Raw genomic sequence first — 18885 nt, 5'->3', positions numbered from 1 at the left:
GGGGGGGGGGGGGAAAGACCTTTCCTGAGGTGAGATCTTTAGAAATCAGAGTTGGAGGATCTACTAATCTCTCTGTCTCTATCGTTTCTTATTCTTTGTTCAAAGTGTCTTTGGGGGAGAGCCTCATGTCTTGAAAAATATCCCAAGTTGGATCTTGCCTGGTCATAGGTCCGTTTTAGTGGGTTTGCTGCATTTTGCATTGAGAAGCTTCTGTCAGAGGCTCGAGGAGTGTGGCGGAGAGGGAGAAAATTATCCTTGGGAGTGTAGTAATTCCTGGATATTTCTCTAGCAGATTCTAATCAGGTGGCGGTGGAGAAGCTTCTTTTTTGGTTAGGAGGCCTGGACATTGCTTTGTTTCATGCGTTAGGTGATGACAATGGTGGCAGTGAGACTTCAGGTTTTTGTAATCTAGAGTGACAACTATCTCCTCACCATTTGCGAACTCCACAACTGACTCTTTTGTTAGGGGTTGAAGGCCATTCAAGAGAACTCTGACTTTCGCAGTGGCTGGGGTAATATCAGTTTGGAGAACTTGGCCAAGTTCTTCTCCTATAACTGACAACATCTCTGTTTGCCAAAAGTGTTTTGGCAAACCATGTATCTCCACCCATAACGGGATTTGTGATGGAAAGTTCTTAGAGATTATGGGTTCCCATTTCTGAAGGATGATCATCCACTGGTCAAAGTGGTATGGTCCATTTTCTAGCACCTGTTGAAGATCTTCTACTAGGTCAAACCGGAATTGGAACATTCCTCGACCTAGATCTGAGCCCACAGCTTTTCCACGGAGGTTCCAGCGGTTGACTAGGAAAGGGAACATGGCGTAAAATCTTTGATTTGCCGGGTTTGTAAGGCGACCAATGAGAGTGAGGGAATTTTCAGCTATTAGTGCCGATGTGTCTAGCTTAGGGGCTCGGATTCGCTTTCTCGGAGGAGGGGGGATTATCCACGCTCAATACCTTTGCCTTTCAAACTATATGGTATTCTTTTCTCCGTAGTGAAAGTGAGATTGTAGTGTTTAAACGGGTCTGTAAGCAGATAACTTGTAGTACAGGGTTGCAGAGGGGAAAAATATGGTTACAGGGCAGTTTTAAACACGGTTCCAAGGGTTTAAAAGGTTTGTAAACGGTTCAGGTCAGATTCAAACAAGACAGAGCATTAAAGAGGGTAGAGAGACCGCGAGCAAACCTCTGTTGCAATAAATCTTGGTCGGAGAAGGCTCATCTAGCAGCTGGAGGCGGTGGTGGAGAGGGGGGGATCTTGGTGGTATACCCATGAGACCAGTGGTTTGCAACGCATAAACCCAAAAGCCCAGTGGATAATGCACTTTTCCTAAGCCTCGAAAGTGGTTGAGATCTGGTTAATAAGATGCTTCATGCTTTCTCGGGGATTGGGCCTGAGAGCGTTTTATTCCTAGGATATATGACAAAAAAAGTATTCAAAATCATTCAAAGCAAAAAAGTGTCTATTCTTCAAATTTCTAACAAAAACTGTATATTTTTTTAATTACTTTTCGAAAAGTATCTAACACACTAATGGACTCAAAAAACAACCTCAAATGGCAGTTTCTCAGACTATGTCTAGAGAGAACTTTACAGACTTTGTCTAGGAGAACTTTACAGATTTGTCTAGAGATCAAATTTACAAATTTACATTCAAGGTTAGATACATGGAATTTATTTACATATGTGGTGGCTTCCGGTTATTATCGTTGAACCTAGCGAACCACTTTCCAGAATCTTTTTCTTGTCGATCAGCAGGATTAGCGAAGTTGACCCAATTCATACCAAACCGGAGAGTGAAACCATTTCCAAACTCGTAGTTGTCCATCAATGACCATGCAAAATATCCTGCTATGTTGCATCCATCCCTATAATATATATTTAAAAGAATAGTTTTGATGTATTAACATTTATAATTCTCTGAAAAGGTATATATATATATTAGAGATTAAAACGCGAATTATAATTCACCCGATGGCGCATTTGAGACAAGAAAGATGGCTACAATGCAATTGAATTCGCCCATGATCGGCAAGAGCCTTTGCATGCGTTACGTTTCCGGCATCAAGATCAGAAGCACCTGAAATTTTAAATATCTATCATTATAATAAACACACACACATATATATAAGTACATACTGATCTTTTGGTTAAACATATGTATATGAAATGTAAAATTTTATATATATATATATATATATATATATATATATATATACCATTTTCGGTGATATAGGTAAGTGGATTTTTGTAATGATTTTTGATATGGTTCATCATCTGTCGGAGTCCTGGAGGATAGTAGACGAAGCTATCAGCTGTAGAAGAACCCAAAAAAAAAAAAATGAATTAAAAACAACGTTATAATTAATTTAAATATGATATTCTAAACTAAAGTCGATACTTGCCTGAACACCGATAGGAATGCCATTGCGATACACTGAAACCAATTATAGAAAAATGAGTGTTTAGATGATTGATAGATTAGAAAAAAACACACACACACAAATATGAAAAGTTTTACATACTTGCAATATTAGTTTGTGCATCTGTTAAAACATTAAGGTTTGTCGGATTCGGAGGAGGTCCGTCAGTTGTATATCGTGTAAGGTAATAGTTCATCCCTAGAAAATCAAGTGATCCTTTAACTAAAGCTGATTCATGATGTGTGAATTCTGGCAACCTATCTCCTACCATCTCTCTCATTATTTTTGGATATTTTCCGTACACAAATGGATCCATAAACCTTCATATATACAAGAAAATATACATAAATTAGTATTTTTTCTATAAAAGCTTTATAACTAATTAAAACCTTTGATCTCTCTCTCTCTCTTAACATACATACCATCCAACTGCAAAATCAAATGCTCGTTTTGCAGCATCCTTGTCAAGATTGCTAGTTTCGTTTAGTGGGACGTGCCATCTCCCGATCAAGGTTGTTCCTATCTTACCACCTTGAGATTTCTGCATAATATATATATATATATATATATATATATATATATATATTTTTTTTTTGATTACAAACTACAAATATGCCAAATCAAATTAATATTAACGCCGAAAGAAGTGATTAATATATATATACCTGATATCTTTTTCGGTATAAAGATGCAACTTCTGCATGAGCTAGAATTTGGTGATGTGCAACTATATAAGGTTCGGTTCCAGAATCTCCTCCAACTTCACAGTCAGTGCACCGCCCTGGAGGATATGATCCATCCCCATATCCTTTGACTGCGTAGGAGTAGGGTTGATTTAAAGTGATCCAGAATTTGACTCGGTCTCCGAATCGTTGAAATAGAAGCTCAGAGTAGTTCTTGAAGTCCTCCCTATTCATGTATCACACATATTAAATATTAGATATATAGATAAAAAAAAAATCAAAGAAAATTAGTTTAGTTATAAAACTGCTAATGCACTTACACTATACGTGGGCTTAAGAAGCCTCCATATTCGTCTTCTAGAGTCTGGGGAGTATCCCAATGAAATATAGTCACAAATGGTTCTATGCCTGTATTCACGTAAGTTAAATTATTTAAGTCACAAAATATAATACAATGATTAAAAATGTATGACTAAGTAATTGCATTTCGATTTTATACCATTTGCTTTCAACTCGTTAATGAGATTGTTGTAGTATGTAATCCCATTCTCGTCCACTCCCCCAATAAGTCTCCCCTCTAAGATTAGTATATAAACAAAACAATTCAGTCATTTTAAAAATATAATTTTTTTTTCTATTTTTTTTTTTTGTTATTTAAACGAAAACATAAAGAAAAAGCTAGCTGGGAGACGTGTTTTTTACTTGGTAAGACCCTTGACCATGCTATTGAGAATCGGTATGCTTGAACATTCATTCTTTTCAATAATTTGACATCATCCTGTTCAAGGTTATAAGAAAACTCTAAAATTAAATTAAAACTAAAATTAATTAATGAACAAGTATACATTCATCATTGATAGCCTCTTACCTTGTAAAGCTCATACGAATTACAAGCACGATCTCCTGTACTGTGATCTGGAACTTTTTTTGTATATAGATAACAAAATAAATATGAGCTTCAATAGTTTTTTTTTTTTTTTTTTTTAAATTTAGTTAAACGTTTTCTCATACATTGAAGTTCATATTAATAAATAATTCATATTAAATAAATAATACGGTAAATGATGTTTATGACCTGGGTATCTATGAGTGAAATAGTCCCATCTATTAAGTGCTCTATGTGCAGAACCTTTAACCTGGTAAAAGAAATTAAATCATGTTGGTTATGAAAAAATGCTATATAGCTAAGAAATCGATCGATCCCCAAAGCCAAAATATCTGTAAAACTGATATGCAGAAGTAGCAACACCAAATGTGAAATTTTTGGCAAATGCAGTTCGGTTAAACGTAAGAGTATTGTTGCAGTGGAAGGGTTCTTTGGCCTTGCATTCTGTAGTGCAATATTTTTCGCAGCTCGATACCGCAAAGAGAAAGACAAAGATGGCTATAGTGTACAGAGTTTTTTGAATTACCATGTTTGAGAATTTTGTAAATTTTTTTTTGTCTTCGATGGGTTCTAGAGTCTTTGTCTTTGCATTTGTTTGGCTTTTTAGGATTAATTAGACGATGAATTAAAATGATGAACTTGGAGGGGCTTATATAGAAAGGTTTTTGACGTAGCTAAATTTTCCATAACACAAAGCTAACGTTAAATTCTAAGAATACCCATTGGCTAAACTTTCACAAAGCCATTAAATTCTTATAGAATGACCGGATTTATGGGTAATTGAGATTATCTCTCCTTTTTGCTTCATCGATTTATCAAAAGAAGATACGATTAATTAATTACAACAAAAAAAAGTCTCTATTTATAGAGAAACTTATAAGGACAACACAAACACCAACGTTAAAGATTAATCTTAATAAATGTTTTAGAAGATTAATCTTAATTAATGTTTTTAGAAAGATTCGACCCCGAATCTTCAATTAATAAAGTCCACCCTTACCGAATCTGTTGGTAAGTAAACGTTCTCTGATTCATGCCAAAATTGATACCACATATTTAAAAGGTTTTAACTGGAAACTCATTTCTCGTTTTAGTTAGTGCATTTTCATTTGCATCGGCATGTATCTGAGTAAACCTTGAAAGTTTTGAGTTTGGACCTTATTTGATATTTCAGAGCGAAAGCAGCAGAATTTCAAAGACTGAAAAAGAAGATCTAACTGATGATCAAAAAAAAAAAAATTCCAAACCAAATATCATAGGAGGCAGAGGGATGGTTACGCAGCTGTGAGAACCAGCCGTCTCAGCAGGATGGTGAATCCGCTATAGTTATAGATGTTTTGAAACTTTTTTTTTTTATTAACAAAAACTTGATTTTATTCATCATAATTATAGATGTTTTGAAACTTAAGTACTCTTTTTCCCTTTAGTTTTTTTTTTGGGCAATTTCCCTTCAAGTTTTTGTATGAATTTTTGGTAGTTATATATATGTCATGTGAATTGTGAACTTGTTTTCTTCTTCTAATCGTATACATGGTCATGCAAAGGAATCTTCATGATTTTTGTGATTTCATTGAGATTAGTTAGTAGTTCTCTTTAGAACCTTAGGTATGGAAGATTAGGGTAATCGGTAGTTTGTTTTTGCATGATAAATCCTGATGCTGCAAAAGGTTTGAGTGCATGGGACTTGCATGAAGATTAGTTAACTCGTTACGTACATTTGCATTATATTTAATTTGATCCTCCATGTTCTCCACCTCGCTGTCTTGTTTTCTAATTAATAAAAAGAAAAAAAGCAATACACTTTGTCTTACCACACCAGATTTATTNTTTTTTTTTTTTTTTTTTTTTTTTTTTTTTTTTTGAACAAACCACCAGATTTATTGTTTATACGTACATGTCTGCGTGAGAATATATGTTCCTTAACATTATTATTCAATTAATTAATTCAATCAAAGTTACAATTCATTTGAAATTTGTTGGAGACGTTTAAGTTCCGTGTCCATAATATATGGTCATTTATATTAATATTACTAATTTACTATGTGAATGAAGCAATCTTCGTTCCATAAGCAAAAAATATGACTTGTCTCATTGATAAGTATCAAATATTAAACAACGTAGTCAAATTAAAACCAGATTTTAAGGGACAACGTCAATAAGTCATAATTCTTGAAATTATTAGGAAAACTAAAAATAACAACTTACCAAATTACTATAATACTATGTACTAACCCGCGGAAAACCGTGGGCTGAACTTTTTGTTTGATGAAATTTTTTAATAATGTATTTTGTTATTATATTATTTATAAAGATTTATGATTAAAAATTTGATTTGCTTATATAAAAAAAATTTGTATTTTAAAAATGTTTATTGAAAACCTGTCAATAAAAAATTTGGATGTAATGAACTTTAGATTTTATTCGATTAGATTTTTAAAATCTTAGCTGTTAATTTTTTTTAAAGTATGAATTAGTTTTGATTCTAATAAATTTTTTGTTTTAATTTTCTACAATTTATTTTATTTTATGTGCCTCCAATTTTCGTTTTTTAATTAATTCTATTTTTTGATTAATTAATTAATCTTAATTAAATTTTCTAATGGCAACTGAATGCAATTTTTTTACAGATTTTAAGGTTAGTTTCCTATTTGTACTTTCTAATTAATATAATAGGATTAACAATAGATTGTCAATGACATCGTCAAGCCGTAATTGTTGTTATAAAGCATCTCTTAGGCTTAAATTATAACCAAGTAACACGTCAATGATGTCAAACTATAACACCTTAAAAGATTTGTTGATAATAGGAATACAATATCTCACATTCGAAGTTGAGTAATGTATATGCCTTTCTACTCATTACCAATTGATTTTAAGTTGGAAACCCATAATTTAATATTCCTTCCGTTTCATAATATAGGATGTTTTTTTTCGTTGAAATAGAATTATATTGAATTAATCAATGCTAGGATGATACATGGTTGAAATTAGCCAAGGAGACTTGTACATCCATATTTTGCTAAAACATGAGCTGAGCGGTTGCAAGTGCGTCGTACGAAGTCAAATCTTGATTCCTTGAACTTTGTTGCCCAACAAGCTATGTCCATGCAAATACTCCGAATAGCTACATTAGTCGTTTTGCCATTGATGTTGTTAATGAGAATTGCGCAATCTCCTTCAAAGAGAACCAAAGTAAAACCTCTTATCCAAACTTGTTGTATTGCTCCCATTAATGCCTTTGTTTCCGCCTCTAGCGGTGATCTTGATGATCCTAATTTGTTTGCTCCCCATGCTAAACTTTCCCCTGTGTGATCACGGATAATCCATCCTCCTGTTACTTGTTGATTAATCTCATCAAATCTTGCATCATAATTGCATTTAACAAATGGAAGTTGTGGAGGACACCAGCAAGCTGCGTCTGATGCTGTGCCATGAATAGTAGCCTGTTCTCTTCGTCTATTTGTCGCTTCTACCCAGTCCTGTACTTCAGCTCTTGTTTGTACATGTATTGACATCAGACTAACATTGAAATTTTTGAAAACATGCTTGTTTCGTGATTTCTAAATTTTCCACATTAACCAGAAAGGAATCAAAATTTGTTCAGTCGATGTCGTATTAGTAAGCTGAACATCCACAAAGGCATTAAGGATGCTTTCGAGATTGGAGTGGGAATGTGAAAGTGATATAGTTCGTAAGTTAGCCATCTGCCATACTGATTGAGCGTAAGAGCATTCAAACAAGATATGGTGTATTGTTTCATCATGCAATCCACATCTTGAAAAAATTGGATCTAGGTTCATACCCCGTGTGTTCAGCCTAGTCTTTGTCTCAATAGCTTGAGATAACACACGCCACAGGAAGTGTTTTATTTTCGGAAGAATAGGGAGTTTTCATATTCTGTTCTTGATAATGACTGAACCATGTGGGATGGGAGGTAATTCTTGTCTATACTCTGGTTCATGTGTAGCAAACCAATATCCTGATTTAACAGTGTATTCTCCCGAAGAATGATAGTTCCAAAAAAGTTTGTCCTCACTCACTTGTGATGGAATATACATTTGCTGGAGCCTTGTTATGTCTTCCAAGGAGACATGAGCTGCTAGTAATTCATTGTTCCAGAAACGATAATGGCCAGATGCATTGATGTAGTTTTGGATTGGATAATCTGCAACTTCTTCCATAACTTGAATCGGTCTAGGAGGATCAGTCGCTATAAAGTTATCTTTCCCTATTCGAATATGAGCTCCATCTCCTAGTTCCCAATAAGAGCCTTTCTTTATTAGATCAATACCCACTAGTATAGATGACCATCCATAAGATTGATATTTTTGAGATTTTGCCTCTAATATTGGAGTGTCTTTGAAGTATCTTGCCTTTAGTAGCCTTGCTAGTAGGAAGTCTGGGTTTCGTAATAAACTCCATGCTTGTTTAGCTAAGAGGGCATCATTGAATTTAGCTAGATCACGAAAACCTAATCCTCCCTCTCTTTTTGAGTACTGCAGTCTTCACCAAGCAATATCATCAACAACTCATTGAGGAAGTTTAAAACAAGACATGGAGAAGGCTGGCATTGCGAGTGCTACTGTCTTTAAAAGAATTTATTTTCCAGCAGGAGATAATAGCTTAGATGTCCAACCAGATGTTCTTTTTTTGACCCTGTCAATTATATACTCAAACATCTCTTTTTTCTTTCTCCCAAACTGTTTTGGTAGCCCTAAATACTTTCCATTGCCACCATTATTTGGTATTTGAAGTACATCTTTTAATCTGTTTTGTGTGGATCCATAAACCTTTGAACCAAAAGTGATTAGTGACTTTGATGTATTTATTTTCTGATCAGAATAGTACTTGTATACATCAAAAACCCTACTCGAATCCCATGAATGTCACCAGAAGAGACCCTTGTTTTGATTAAATGGCTTAAAATGTCTGCGCATAATATGAATAAATAAGGAGAAAGAGGGTCGCCTTGCCGAATTCCTCTTTCTGGCAAGATTGATCCAAATGGAGAGCCGTTAATCAACACTGAGTAATGGACTGTTTGAACCGTAGCCATTATCCAACTTATCCACTTGTCACATAAGCCAAAAAGCTTTAAAGTTATCTCAAAAAAACTCCATTCTACTCTATCATAGGCTTTACTTACATCAGTTTTGACAGCCATGTAGGTTTTGGATACTCTTTTCCTGACTTTTAGAGCATGCATCAGTTCATGAGCTACAAATATGTTGTCTGTTATCATCCGTCCAGGGATAAAAGCTGCTTGGGAATCAGAAACTATCGCATCAAGATGTGTTTTCAGCCTTGCCACACAACATTTTGAAATGATCTTATATAAAACATTGCATAAGGCTATTGGTCTGAAATCCGCAAGTGTGTTAGGATTGTCGATCTTTGGAATCATACATATATTGGTATGATTAATTCCTGGACGCATCACTGATGTTTCGAAAAAAGATTTTACCTCACATACCACATCTGGTCCGACTATGTCCCAGCATTCTTTGTAGAATCTTGCAGTTAATCCATCTGGACCTGGAGCTCTGTCCTCACCAATTAGACATACAACATTGTAAATCTCCGTGTCTGTGAAGTCTCGGGTTAGTTCTTCATTGATGGTAGGAGTAACTGTTGATTTGAAGTCAGCAAAATCAATCGGTGTCACAGGAATCCCTGAGGTTGTGTAGACTTTTCGAAAATATTGTTCTGCAACCCTACTGATGTTTGTATCCCCTCGATGATGTGTTCCTAGCTCATCTTTGATACTAGCAATATAGTTCTTGGCATATCAAGTCTTTGCATATGCTTGAAAGTAGCTGGTATTTCGATCTCCATGTACCATCCATTGTGACCTACTCTTTTGTTGCCAATATACCTCTTCATCACGGTATGCTTGTTCCAGCAGATTATGTAATTGTGGTATTCTTTGTCGATCTGCTCTGTTGAAACTAGACATACATTTATTGATTTGGAATTGTAAATCATCAATACGTTGAGCAGAGTTCATGTTCTTGCGATGTTTAAACCGAGATAAAGCTTGACGACAAATGCGAATCTGGTCTGTTATCAAGTAGTTATTTTCATTTCCCTGTGTGACAGACCATCCTTGTATAGCAGAGTCTCTGAATCCTGGATGATGGATTAATCTCTTATCAAACCAGAATGGTTTTTTAACAATGTGTTCAGCAACACTAATGTTAATTAATACTGGTTTGTGATCTGAGCCAGTGTAGTCTAGAAACTGGGTCTCTGAGTTTGGAAACATAGCACACCATGCCTTATTAACAAAAACTCTATCCAGGCAACATCTCACAGTGTGTCTATGACGTTCTCCCACCCAAGAGAAACGATCTCCTCTTGATCTCATGTCTTTGATGTCGCAGACTGAAACCATATGACGAAAATTCCGAAAACTTCATTCATCCCTCATCGGTCCTCCTATCTTCTCTAAGTTAGACAAAATTTCATTGAAGTCTCCAAGGAGCATCCATGGACCTGTTCTAGTTGTGGCTATATGTTCAAGTCTTTCCCATAATATATGTCTTAGACTTTGGTGTGGGTGACCATAAACACAAGACAAATAGAAACACACATCATAATACTTAAGTTTTACATCGATCATTCGATTATCCTTACAAATCTCGGATATCGAAACAGCATTCGTCCATAATAACGCTAAACCTCCACTTCTACCTTATGGAGGTTGCGTGATAACGTTTGGAAATCCTAAGAAAATAGCCAAATCCTTTACAACAACATACTTATTTAGAGTTTCAATTAAAAACAAAACATCACACTTAGTTATTTTACACAAACGAGCTAATCTCAAACGAGTCAGCGATGTTCCAACACCCTGACAATTCCAGAAAGCGACTCTCATGGTGGCATTGGGGGTACCAGGCCCCCTGCACCTCCGTAGGTTGGTGTGTTGGATCCTTGAGATTCAGGACCGCCTTATCCTCTGCAGCTTCAACTTGGCGATAGTATGTTTCAAATCTGACCCTCTTTCCCCTCGACCAAGAAGCATTAGCATTATCCGTTTCTTCCTCCAGAAAATCCTTCTTGGTAAATGCATCGTTGTTGATTAGTTTGGCGTGCAAATAGCGAAGTCTCTCAGCAGTAAGTTCTGTGTCTTCGAAAACACTTGCCATTGATGTTTCTGATGGTACTCTGTTCCCTTGATTGTACGCAGTAGAAGCCATTTGTAATCCTGGAATCAGAACATATGGATCAATTGTCTGAAGTGTGTTCTCGGAAACCGCATTCTTCTCCACATCATTATTAATATCCGGAGGATCATCATCATCATTGTCATCATCACTATCCATTGCCGGATCATCATTGTGTGCATTCAGAACACACTCTTTCACATCATGCTGGAGAGAACCACATTTGGTACAAAAATTCCTCAATCTCTCAAACCGGAATTGGATCAATGTGTTGATATTCTCAACAAACTGGAAGTTCCGGTTGAAACGTAGGGGAGAATCTATATTCCAATCCATTCTAACCCTAACAAACTCAACTATTCTAGCATTCTCATCAAAGTCAACCTCTCTAACATAACCAATTTGATTACCCATGTACCTGGCCATGGCATTGGAGAGGTATAGCAATGGAATTCCTCTGATTTGAACCCAGAATGGGATAATCTTCATTTCCTCTATAGAGATGTTCGGATACCATCGGTGAACAGTCACCATCCAGTCAATAAAAGCCCATGGTCCCCGAGTTAGTACCAAAGTCATCTCTGCTTCAGATTGGAAGATGAATTGTGCTTTGCCACTACCCAGTATTCACCCATAACAAGTTCTTGGGAAACCCCAAACACGCGGCATGTTGTTAATCAAAGCCCGGAGATTCTGCTTCTTGGGATTGACAGTGGAAACCACCAAAGAGAATCGATTGATTTCAGCGGCTATGGCACAAAATCCCGGTGGTAATGCAACTGGAACATCATCAATTCCCAGATCCAAATCTTGCAATGAAGACCGAAGATTATCACTCATTTTTTGTAGTCGTAGTTTCGTTAAAGTATAACAGAAACGGGAGGGAGAAGTAACAAAACATTGTAGAGATTTTATAGTTGTCGGGCCATGGCAGTTTTCGATGGTAGTTATCTTCCGTAAAAAAAGGAGACCGAAAACTGCCATGGAGATGACCAGACAGAAAGAAACCGTCGATTTTAATCAGAATAAGCCTAAATCGATCGGAAAAACACTCCGAAGAGAGAAAACATGGCCGACGACCAAAGGAACCGTCATCGCCCAGAGAATCGCCTTTCTCAGAGAGAAGAGACGCCATTAATATATATAGGATGTTTTAGAGAAGTATTTTTGTTTTATAATATAAGTTGTTTTCAAGTTTCAATGCAGCTTTTAGATTAATTTTATATTTTATATTATGTAATCTTGATTATGATTGGGTGAATTGAAAATAATTATTTTTTAATCTGCGTGTTTTTGGCTAAGATATCTTACAATTTAAATCGGAGGGAGTAGTTGACATGTTATCCCCTTTTTAATAAAACGGAAGTACACAACATTGTTTTGTAGACTATATAATTTTAATAAATTGGTTACAAATAGGTTATCGATTAATTGATAGATTAATTGGTTACAAGTTACATAGTGAGTGCAATCTTAATTTATTTTTGGAAAATTTTATTACTAGAATACGTTGTTTCCAAAAATCTTAAAGAGAATATTCTAAAGAATCATTTGATATCATCTAACTTACCGTATTAATTTTTTTATTAAATTATTCATCAAATAAAATCTTTTGATATCTAACTTAACATATTAATTTTTTAATTATCATTATATTTCACCTCTCATTTTTATATATGAGTCTATTTTGTGAAAAAAATAAATTATCATATTATTTATTATAATTAAAAAATATTTTTATTTCCGGATATACCATAAGTTGAATTTTAAAAACAAAAATAATTTGTTCAATCAATAAAATATTCAAGGTTTAGTAATATTATTCTTTAAAAATAATATCTATTGAATTAAAAATTCTACTGAGTAACGGGTCAAAATTTGAATATTTTAATTCAATTTCATATATTTTTTGAGTTTTATTATTTTATATAATATAATAAAATTTAAATAATTTATTTTGATATATTTTTAAAATATTGAAACTTGATATAAAAGTTAGAAACTATAAATATTCTAAATTGATTTGCTATAGCAATGTCAATAATATGTCACTATAATATGAAAGAATTTCAAGGAACCAAGTATATTAAAAAAAAAAGTATAACAAGATATAAAAGTACTCATAATATAATTACTCGTTTTTTAAAACCAAATTTACAAAATTATGTCTTATAATGACATTCAAGTCATGATGTAGAATATACATTGTTGAAATAACTTCACATACATAAACTAATAGAACATATTAAAATTTTATTTTAAAATATAAAATATACAAAATTTTGTATAAAATAAATCTTAACAGTGTTATTTCACGGGTACTTATCTAAAATCATTAACAATATAAAATTTACAAAATAAGTGTTTTTTTTTCAACCATCATATTTAGCATTTATATTAATATTTTTACAGCAGTTTTGTCAAAGAAGGCTCAGAGTTGGAAACTATTTACATTCCATACCATTGTAATTAATAGCTTTTAAAAAAAAATTAAAGCACATTATAGAAAAAAACAATTACAAAATTAATATTAACATTTCCGTATGACCAAAAAAATCAAATTAAGATTCTCCAATCATTAATTTCCATAATTTTAGCATATTAACATTAGTCTCTCTTTAATGATTCCTAACTAAAAAATCATAACTTCCTAAACAACTCGGATAGTTAAAAATATTCCAAATATTAATTTTTCATATATTTAGCAACAAAAAATTGAGTCAATCGTTTTCCTTTATCAGAACCCTATAAATCAGTTCAAAATCGATTTTGTATATGCATCATTATTACTCACCACATTCAATTTCGAAATTATTTTTCCCCCTAAATCTCTATATGCAAAACCAAAAAAAGAAACAAATTAAAGTCTCAGAAAATATCGAATAAGATAAAGTTGGTGTATTCCTAATAATCAAAAAATTTGCGAATATTTAATCCCTAATTAGTATCATTAACCGTTAAATCTATTGCATGCAAAGGTTGAAATGTTCAACCTAATTTAGAGCCTATAAATTACTTGGCCCCTAATCACAAGTTAGCATCACCAACATATCAAACATACAGCTTAATTAAGTGTTTTGTCAAACACCCTTTCTCTTCACAATTAGCAAGTTGTATATTGTTTTGCTTATCATATCAATAAAATTAAGTTTTCAGTTTCTACTCATGACTAACCACCGTCTGTATCCTTATGTCTATATTTTTCGTTAACTAATATGCATTATATGCGAATTGTTTTGTTGATATATTAGATACATATAATTCAATATCACCCACTTATAAACAACTTTTGATAGACTTTTTAAATTTCTCTTTTATTATCATTTTATATTATTAACTATTTTTTTACAGCATGTTACACTTTAAAACATGTTATCTCAAAGGGAATAGAGAAAGATATTTGAGCTCTATAATACATACATGTCAATACTAATCAAGTTATATGAGATTCTTATGCATTTTTTCTTTCTTTCAAAAAACAACAAAATAACTAAGGTCGCCAATGGAAAAACTAACACTTATATTTTTGACAATCTTTTCTAAAATAATATTTTCTATATTTCACTTGGTTTATCATTTTTTAATATATTTTCACATCATTTAAAAAATTTCAAAGTATGATTATTGATATAATTAAAATTACTAAAAACTTAAAATATTATGTATATGTGAACTTATAAATGTTAAACATATTATAAAACGAGGTTATATTGCAGAATGCATTATAAGGTTAGACGGTTTACATTAACATTAGTATAAATTTAAAAAATAGCATTAGTCCCATGCTTGAACACGGGTTAAATCTTCATCTTATTGTTTTGTTAACGCCATCAATTTTAGAATATTAGACAAATCTAATTAAGTTGATTTATTATGATTATGTAAAAACAAATTGTACCACGCATGAAATTCTAGAATTGATGATCAAAATAATTTTTTTTTACAATCTTAAAACAAAACAAACAATATTAACAAAAAAAAACAAATGTAACTTAAAATTAATAAATTTTAGCTATAAAAAATTATCCCGCGGTGTACCGCGGGTTAAAATCTAGTATGATTTAATTGCATAATGTTTTATCCAAAAAACCTTTTAAAAACAATCACATAAATTATATTTTATATAAAATTACAATATAAATAAAATGAATTTCAACCCTTGCTCTAGCACGGATCTTGATGTAAATTTAGTATTATAGAAAGGGTATAGAATACAAACTTCATTAATACAACATTTTTTATTAATTTATGAACTGACCAACTAGGCCGGAATTAAGATCCGATTATTACAACGTGTAGTAAGGATTTAGGTAACGATTTTAAAAACAATAATTCATAGAGTACAATTTTTATTATTAGATTCCAGGTTTGGTGAACCTAGAGAACCTAGAGAACCATTTGCCAGAAGGTTTTTCTTTGCGATCAGCAGGATTAGTGAAGTTGACCCAATTCATACCAAAACGGAGAGTGTAACCATTTCCGAATTCGTAGTTGTCCATCAATTTTTTTCAAGCTACGTTAATTGAAAAAAATACACTAAAAATATTAAAGAGAAATAACAAATGTTGCAAGAAGAGTGCCAAATGGAAACTTCTAAAAGAGAACTTTACTTTATTATATAAGATAATATCAAATTATAGTTTGTTTTAAATATAAATATACATTAGATAATTTATGTCAAATAGAGTTAATTAAAAAATATACACTAAAAATATTAAAGAGAAAATGACACATGTTGCAAGAAGAGAATGTCAAATGGCAACTTCTTAGAGCTTGTCAAAAGAGAACCTTACTAAAATGTCAAGATATGTCAAAAAAGACATTATTAAACTCAAGCTGCATTTGTATCAGAAAGATTGATATATATCTGACAATATCCTCATAGCTCATGAAATTGCTCACAGCCTACACACTCATCCAACTATCTCTCAAGAGTTTATGATGGTAAAAACTGATATGTCTAAAGCATATGACAGAGTGGAATGGATTTTTTTAAAAGACATGCTTCAAGCTCTCGGTTTTCAGGATCGTTGGATTTTATGGATTATGGGATGTGTCTCATCTGTTAGTTACTCAGTGATAGTGAATGAGAAAACAGTAGGATTAATCAAGCCTGAAAGAGGAATTAGACAGGGAGATCCTCTTTTCCCTTTTCTTTTTGTGTTATGCACTGAAGCTTTGATTCATCTCTTCAATCAAGCTGCAAAGGGAGGTTGTATCATTGGTATTCAATTTCACCACTCTGGTCCACAAATTAATCATCTTTTGTTTGCTGATGATAGTCTCTTTATCTGCAAAGCGAATAAATTACAGTGTGCAGAGATGATGAATTGCTTACAGAAGTATGAATGGATGTCTGGTCAAAAAATTAATAAGGAAAAGTCAGCTATTAGTTTTGGGACTAAATCAAACAAACTTGATGGGATCTGGATAAAAGAGAAATTGGGGATTCGTTTAGAAGGTGGTACTGGAAAATATTTAGGACTTTCTAAATGTGTGAGTGGAGCAAAACAACAACTTTTGGGATACATAAAGGATCGGCTTCACTCTAAGTTAACAGGTTGGTATGCTAAAAATCTCTCACAAGGAGGTAAAGAAGTTCTTTTAAAGTCTATTGCAATGGCACTTCTAGTCTATGCAATGTCCTGTTATAAGCTTCCTAAGGGCATCATTAAGAAACTGATTTCTGTAATGATGGACTATTGGTGGAGTAACTCACAAGATAGGAAGAAAATCCATTGGCTCAGCTATGAGAAGATGACTTTGCCCAAATCAGCTGGTGGTTTTGGATTTAAGGATTTGGAAATTTTCAATCAAGCTATGCTGGCTAAACAGGCTTGGAGACTCCTTTATGATACATACTGCCTTTTCTCAAGATTCGTCAAAAGCAGGTATTATGCTACTAGTGACTTTTTAAATGCACCAAAAGGTAGAAATCCTTCTTACGGTTGGAGAAGCATTCTCTTTGGTCGAGATCTACTTACTACAAGGCTGAAACGTGTAATTGGAAATGGTAAAAACACTTTTGTCTTGATTGACAATTGGTTGTATAATAACAGACCTACTAGACCTGTTGGCATCCACTCTCTAATGAACATTAAGCTTAGAGTTGCAGACCTTTTCGATCATAACACTGAGGTTTGGAATGATTATCTTTTACGTTCATTGTTTCACCACTCGGAGATTAACCGAATTAAAGCTATAACACCTAGAATAGGTTTTGATGATTCTTTCTGCTGGGGTGAAACAAGAAATGGCGTTTACTCAGTAAAATCTGGTTATGATATGATGTTTAGAAAGCAGAAGAAAGCTGCTCTGTTTGATGCAGAAACTCAACCTTCCTTGAATCCGATCATTCAAGCCTGCTGGAAGGTGGAAACTGCTCCAAAAATTCAGATTTTCCTTTGGAAAGTTCTTCATGGAGCCCTTGCTGTGACTGAAAGACTACAAACAAGAGCAATTAGAAATTTTGATGGTTGTATGTTTTGTAATGCAGAGGTTGAATCAATTAATCACATCTTATTCCTTTGTCCCTTTGCAAGACAAGTCTGGGCGTTATCGAACATTCCATCTCCATTTATGGGCTTTGGTAATTTGATTTTTGAAAACATGTACCATCTTTTTAGCTTGAAGAAAATGGGGAATTCTCTTGATGAGCTTAAGTCAGCTTTTGCTTGGATTCTATGGCACTTATGGAAAACTAGGAACAGCCTTCTCTTTGAAGGATTTGCTCTGTCATCGGATGGTGTAGTGCAAAAAGCTTTGGATGTCACTAGAGATTGGTCTTCAGTGCATAGTCAAGATATCTCTCATAAGAAAACCTTGATACCGATGCAACAAAGTTGGCATCCGCCTGATCAGGGGGAAGTAAAGTGCAATATTGGTTTTTCTTGGTTGTAACATCCGCGAACCAATATTCTCTGGTTCGACCAGTTCGATTTAATTTTCGATTTGGACCGGTTTGGTTTAGGGAAAACCATTGAACCGAGGTTTAAAAGGGGGAAAACGACCTAGGGTCGTGTTTCTGTTGTCTTACGCCGTTTGAGAGGGAGAGAAAGAGGAGAAAACAGTTTCTAAAGGGTCTTGAGAGAGTTTGTGAGATTTCAAGGTGTTTTTGGTGAGATCTTGCTGTGAGAGTAAGGATCTAGGTCCAGGAACGTGTTAGAAGGTTGCTGGGAGTATAGGATTCGTTGTTGTTGGTCCAAATCTTCCTGCAAAGAGGTGAGTGCATGACCATGGCTAATCTAAACCTTTGATTTCCTTGTTCTTGCTTGTGTGTTGTTGTTTTGTGTGTTTTCTTGCTGGGGATTGGTTGCTACAGGTTTCTAAGGATGTTTCCGGCTTGGGTTTTGAGTATTGGGTGATTTGGAGGAGGTTGGGAGCGAGATTCGACTCTCGGCTTCGAGCGGATCGCGATTGCAGAGGGAGTGTCAATCGACACCACTTGGTGTCTGTTGACACCAGAAAATTGGGCATCGATCGACATTGTGGGGTAGTGTCGGTCGACACCAAGGCCAGTGTCGGTCGACACTTGGCTGGTGTCGGTCGACACCTCCCTTCCAGCGAGACGATGTTTGATTTCCTGGTTTGTATGTTTTGTTTTGTTGTTTGTTTGGAACATTGGAATCACTGTTGCTTGTGTGTATAGCCCAGTAGATGGGAGGATTGCCTCACTGAGTGTTTATCAAATACTCATGCATCTCAATATGTGTTTGTGGTGCA

At 34.0% G+C, this 18885-nt stretch overlaps 3 protein-coding genes across 3 annotated transcripts; all 3 read right to left on the bottom strand.

The window, feature by feature from the left end:
- Positions 296-820, bottom strand: LOC104744056 (uncharacterized protein At4g02000-like). The gene has a single exon (XM_010465081.1). The coding sequence runs from the start codon at positions 818-820 to the stop codon at positions 296-298; it is 525 nt and encodes a 174-aa protein (XP_010463383.1).
- LOC104742661 (myrosinase 4-like) lies at positions 1542-4045 on the bottom strand (the record flags this gene model as incomplete). Its single annotated transcript, XM_019235609.1, has 11 exons — positions 1542-1870; positions 1974-2082; positions 2222-2317; positions 2404-2439; positions 2528-2745; positions 2848-2966; positions 3091-3334; positions 3429-3516; positions 3608-3685; positions 3811-3886; positions 3977-4045. Coding segments are annotated over 11 exons (1323 nt in total), but the record flags the coding sequence as incomplete, so codon positions are not given.
- Positions 6982-7509, bottom strand: LOC104744055. Its single transcript, XM_010465080.1, has one exon. The coding sequence runs from the start codon at positions 7507-7509 to the stop codon at positions 6982-6984; it is 528 nt and encodes a 175-aa protein (XP_010463382.1).

The sequence above is a fragment of the Camelina sativa genome, chromosome 14, assembly GCF_000633955.1.
Source record: "Camelina sativa cultivar DH55 chromosome 14, Cs, whole genome shotgun sequence".
Taxonomy (NCBI): Eukaryota; Viridiplantae; Streptophyta; class Magnoliopsida; order Brassicales; family Brassicaceae; genus Camelina; species Camelina sativa.
Note: the sequence above shows the minus strand (reverse complement) of the source record. Positions and strands in the feature narration are given on the sequence as shown.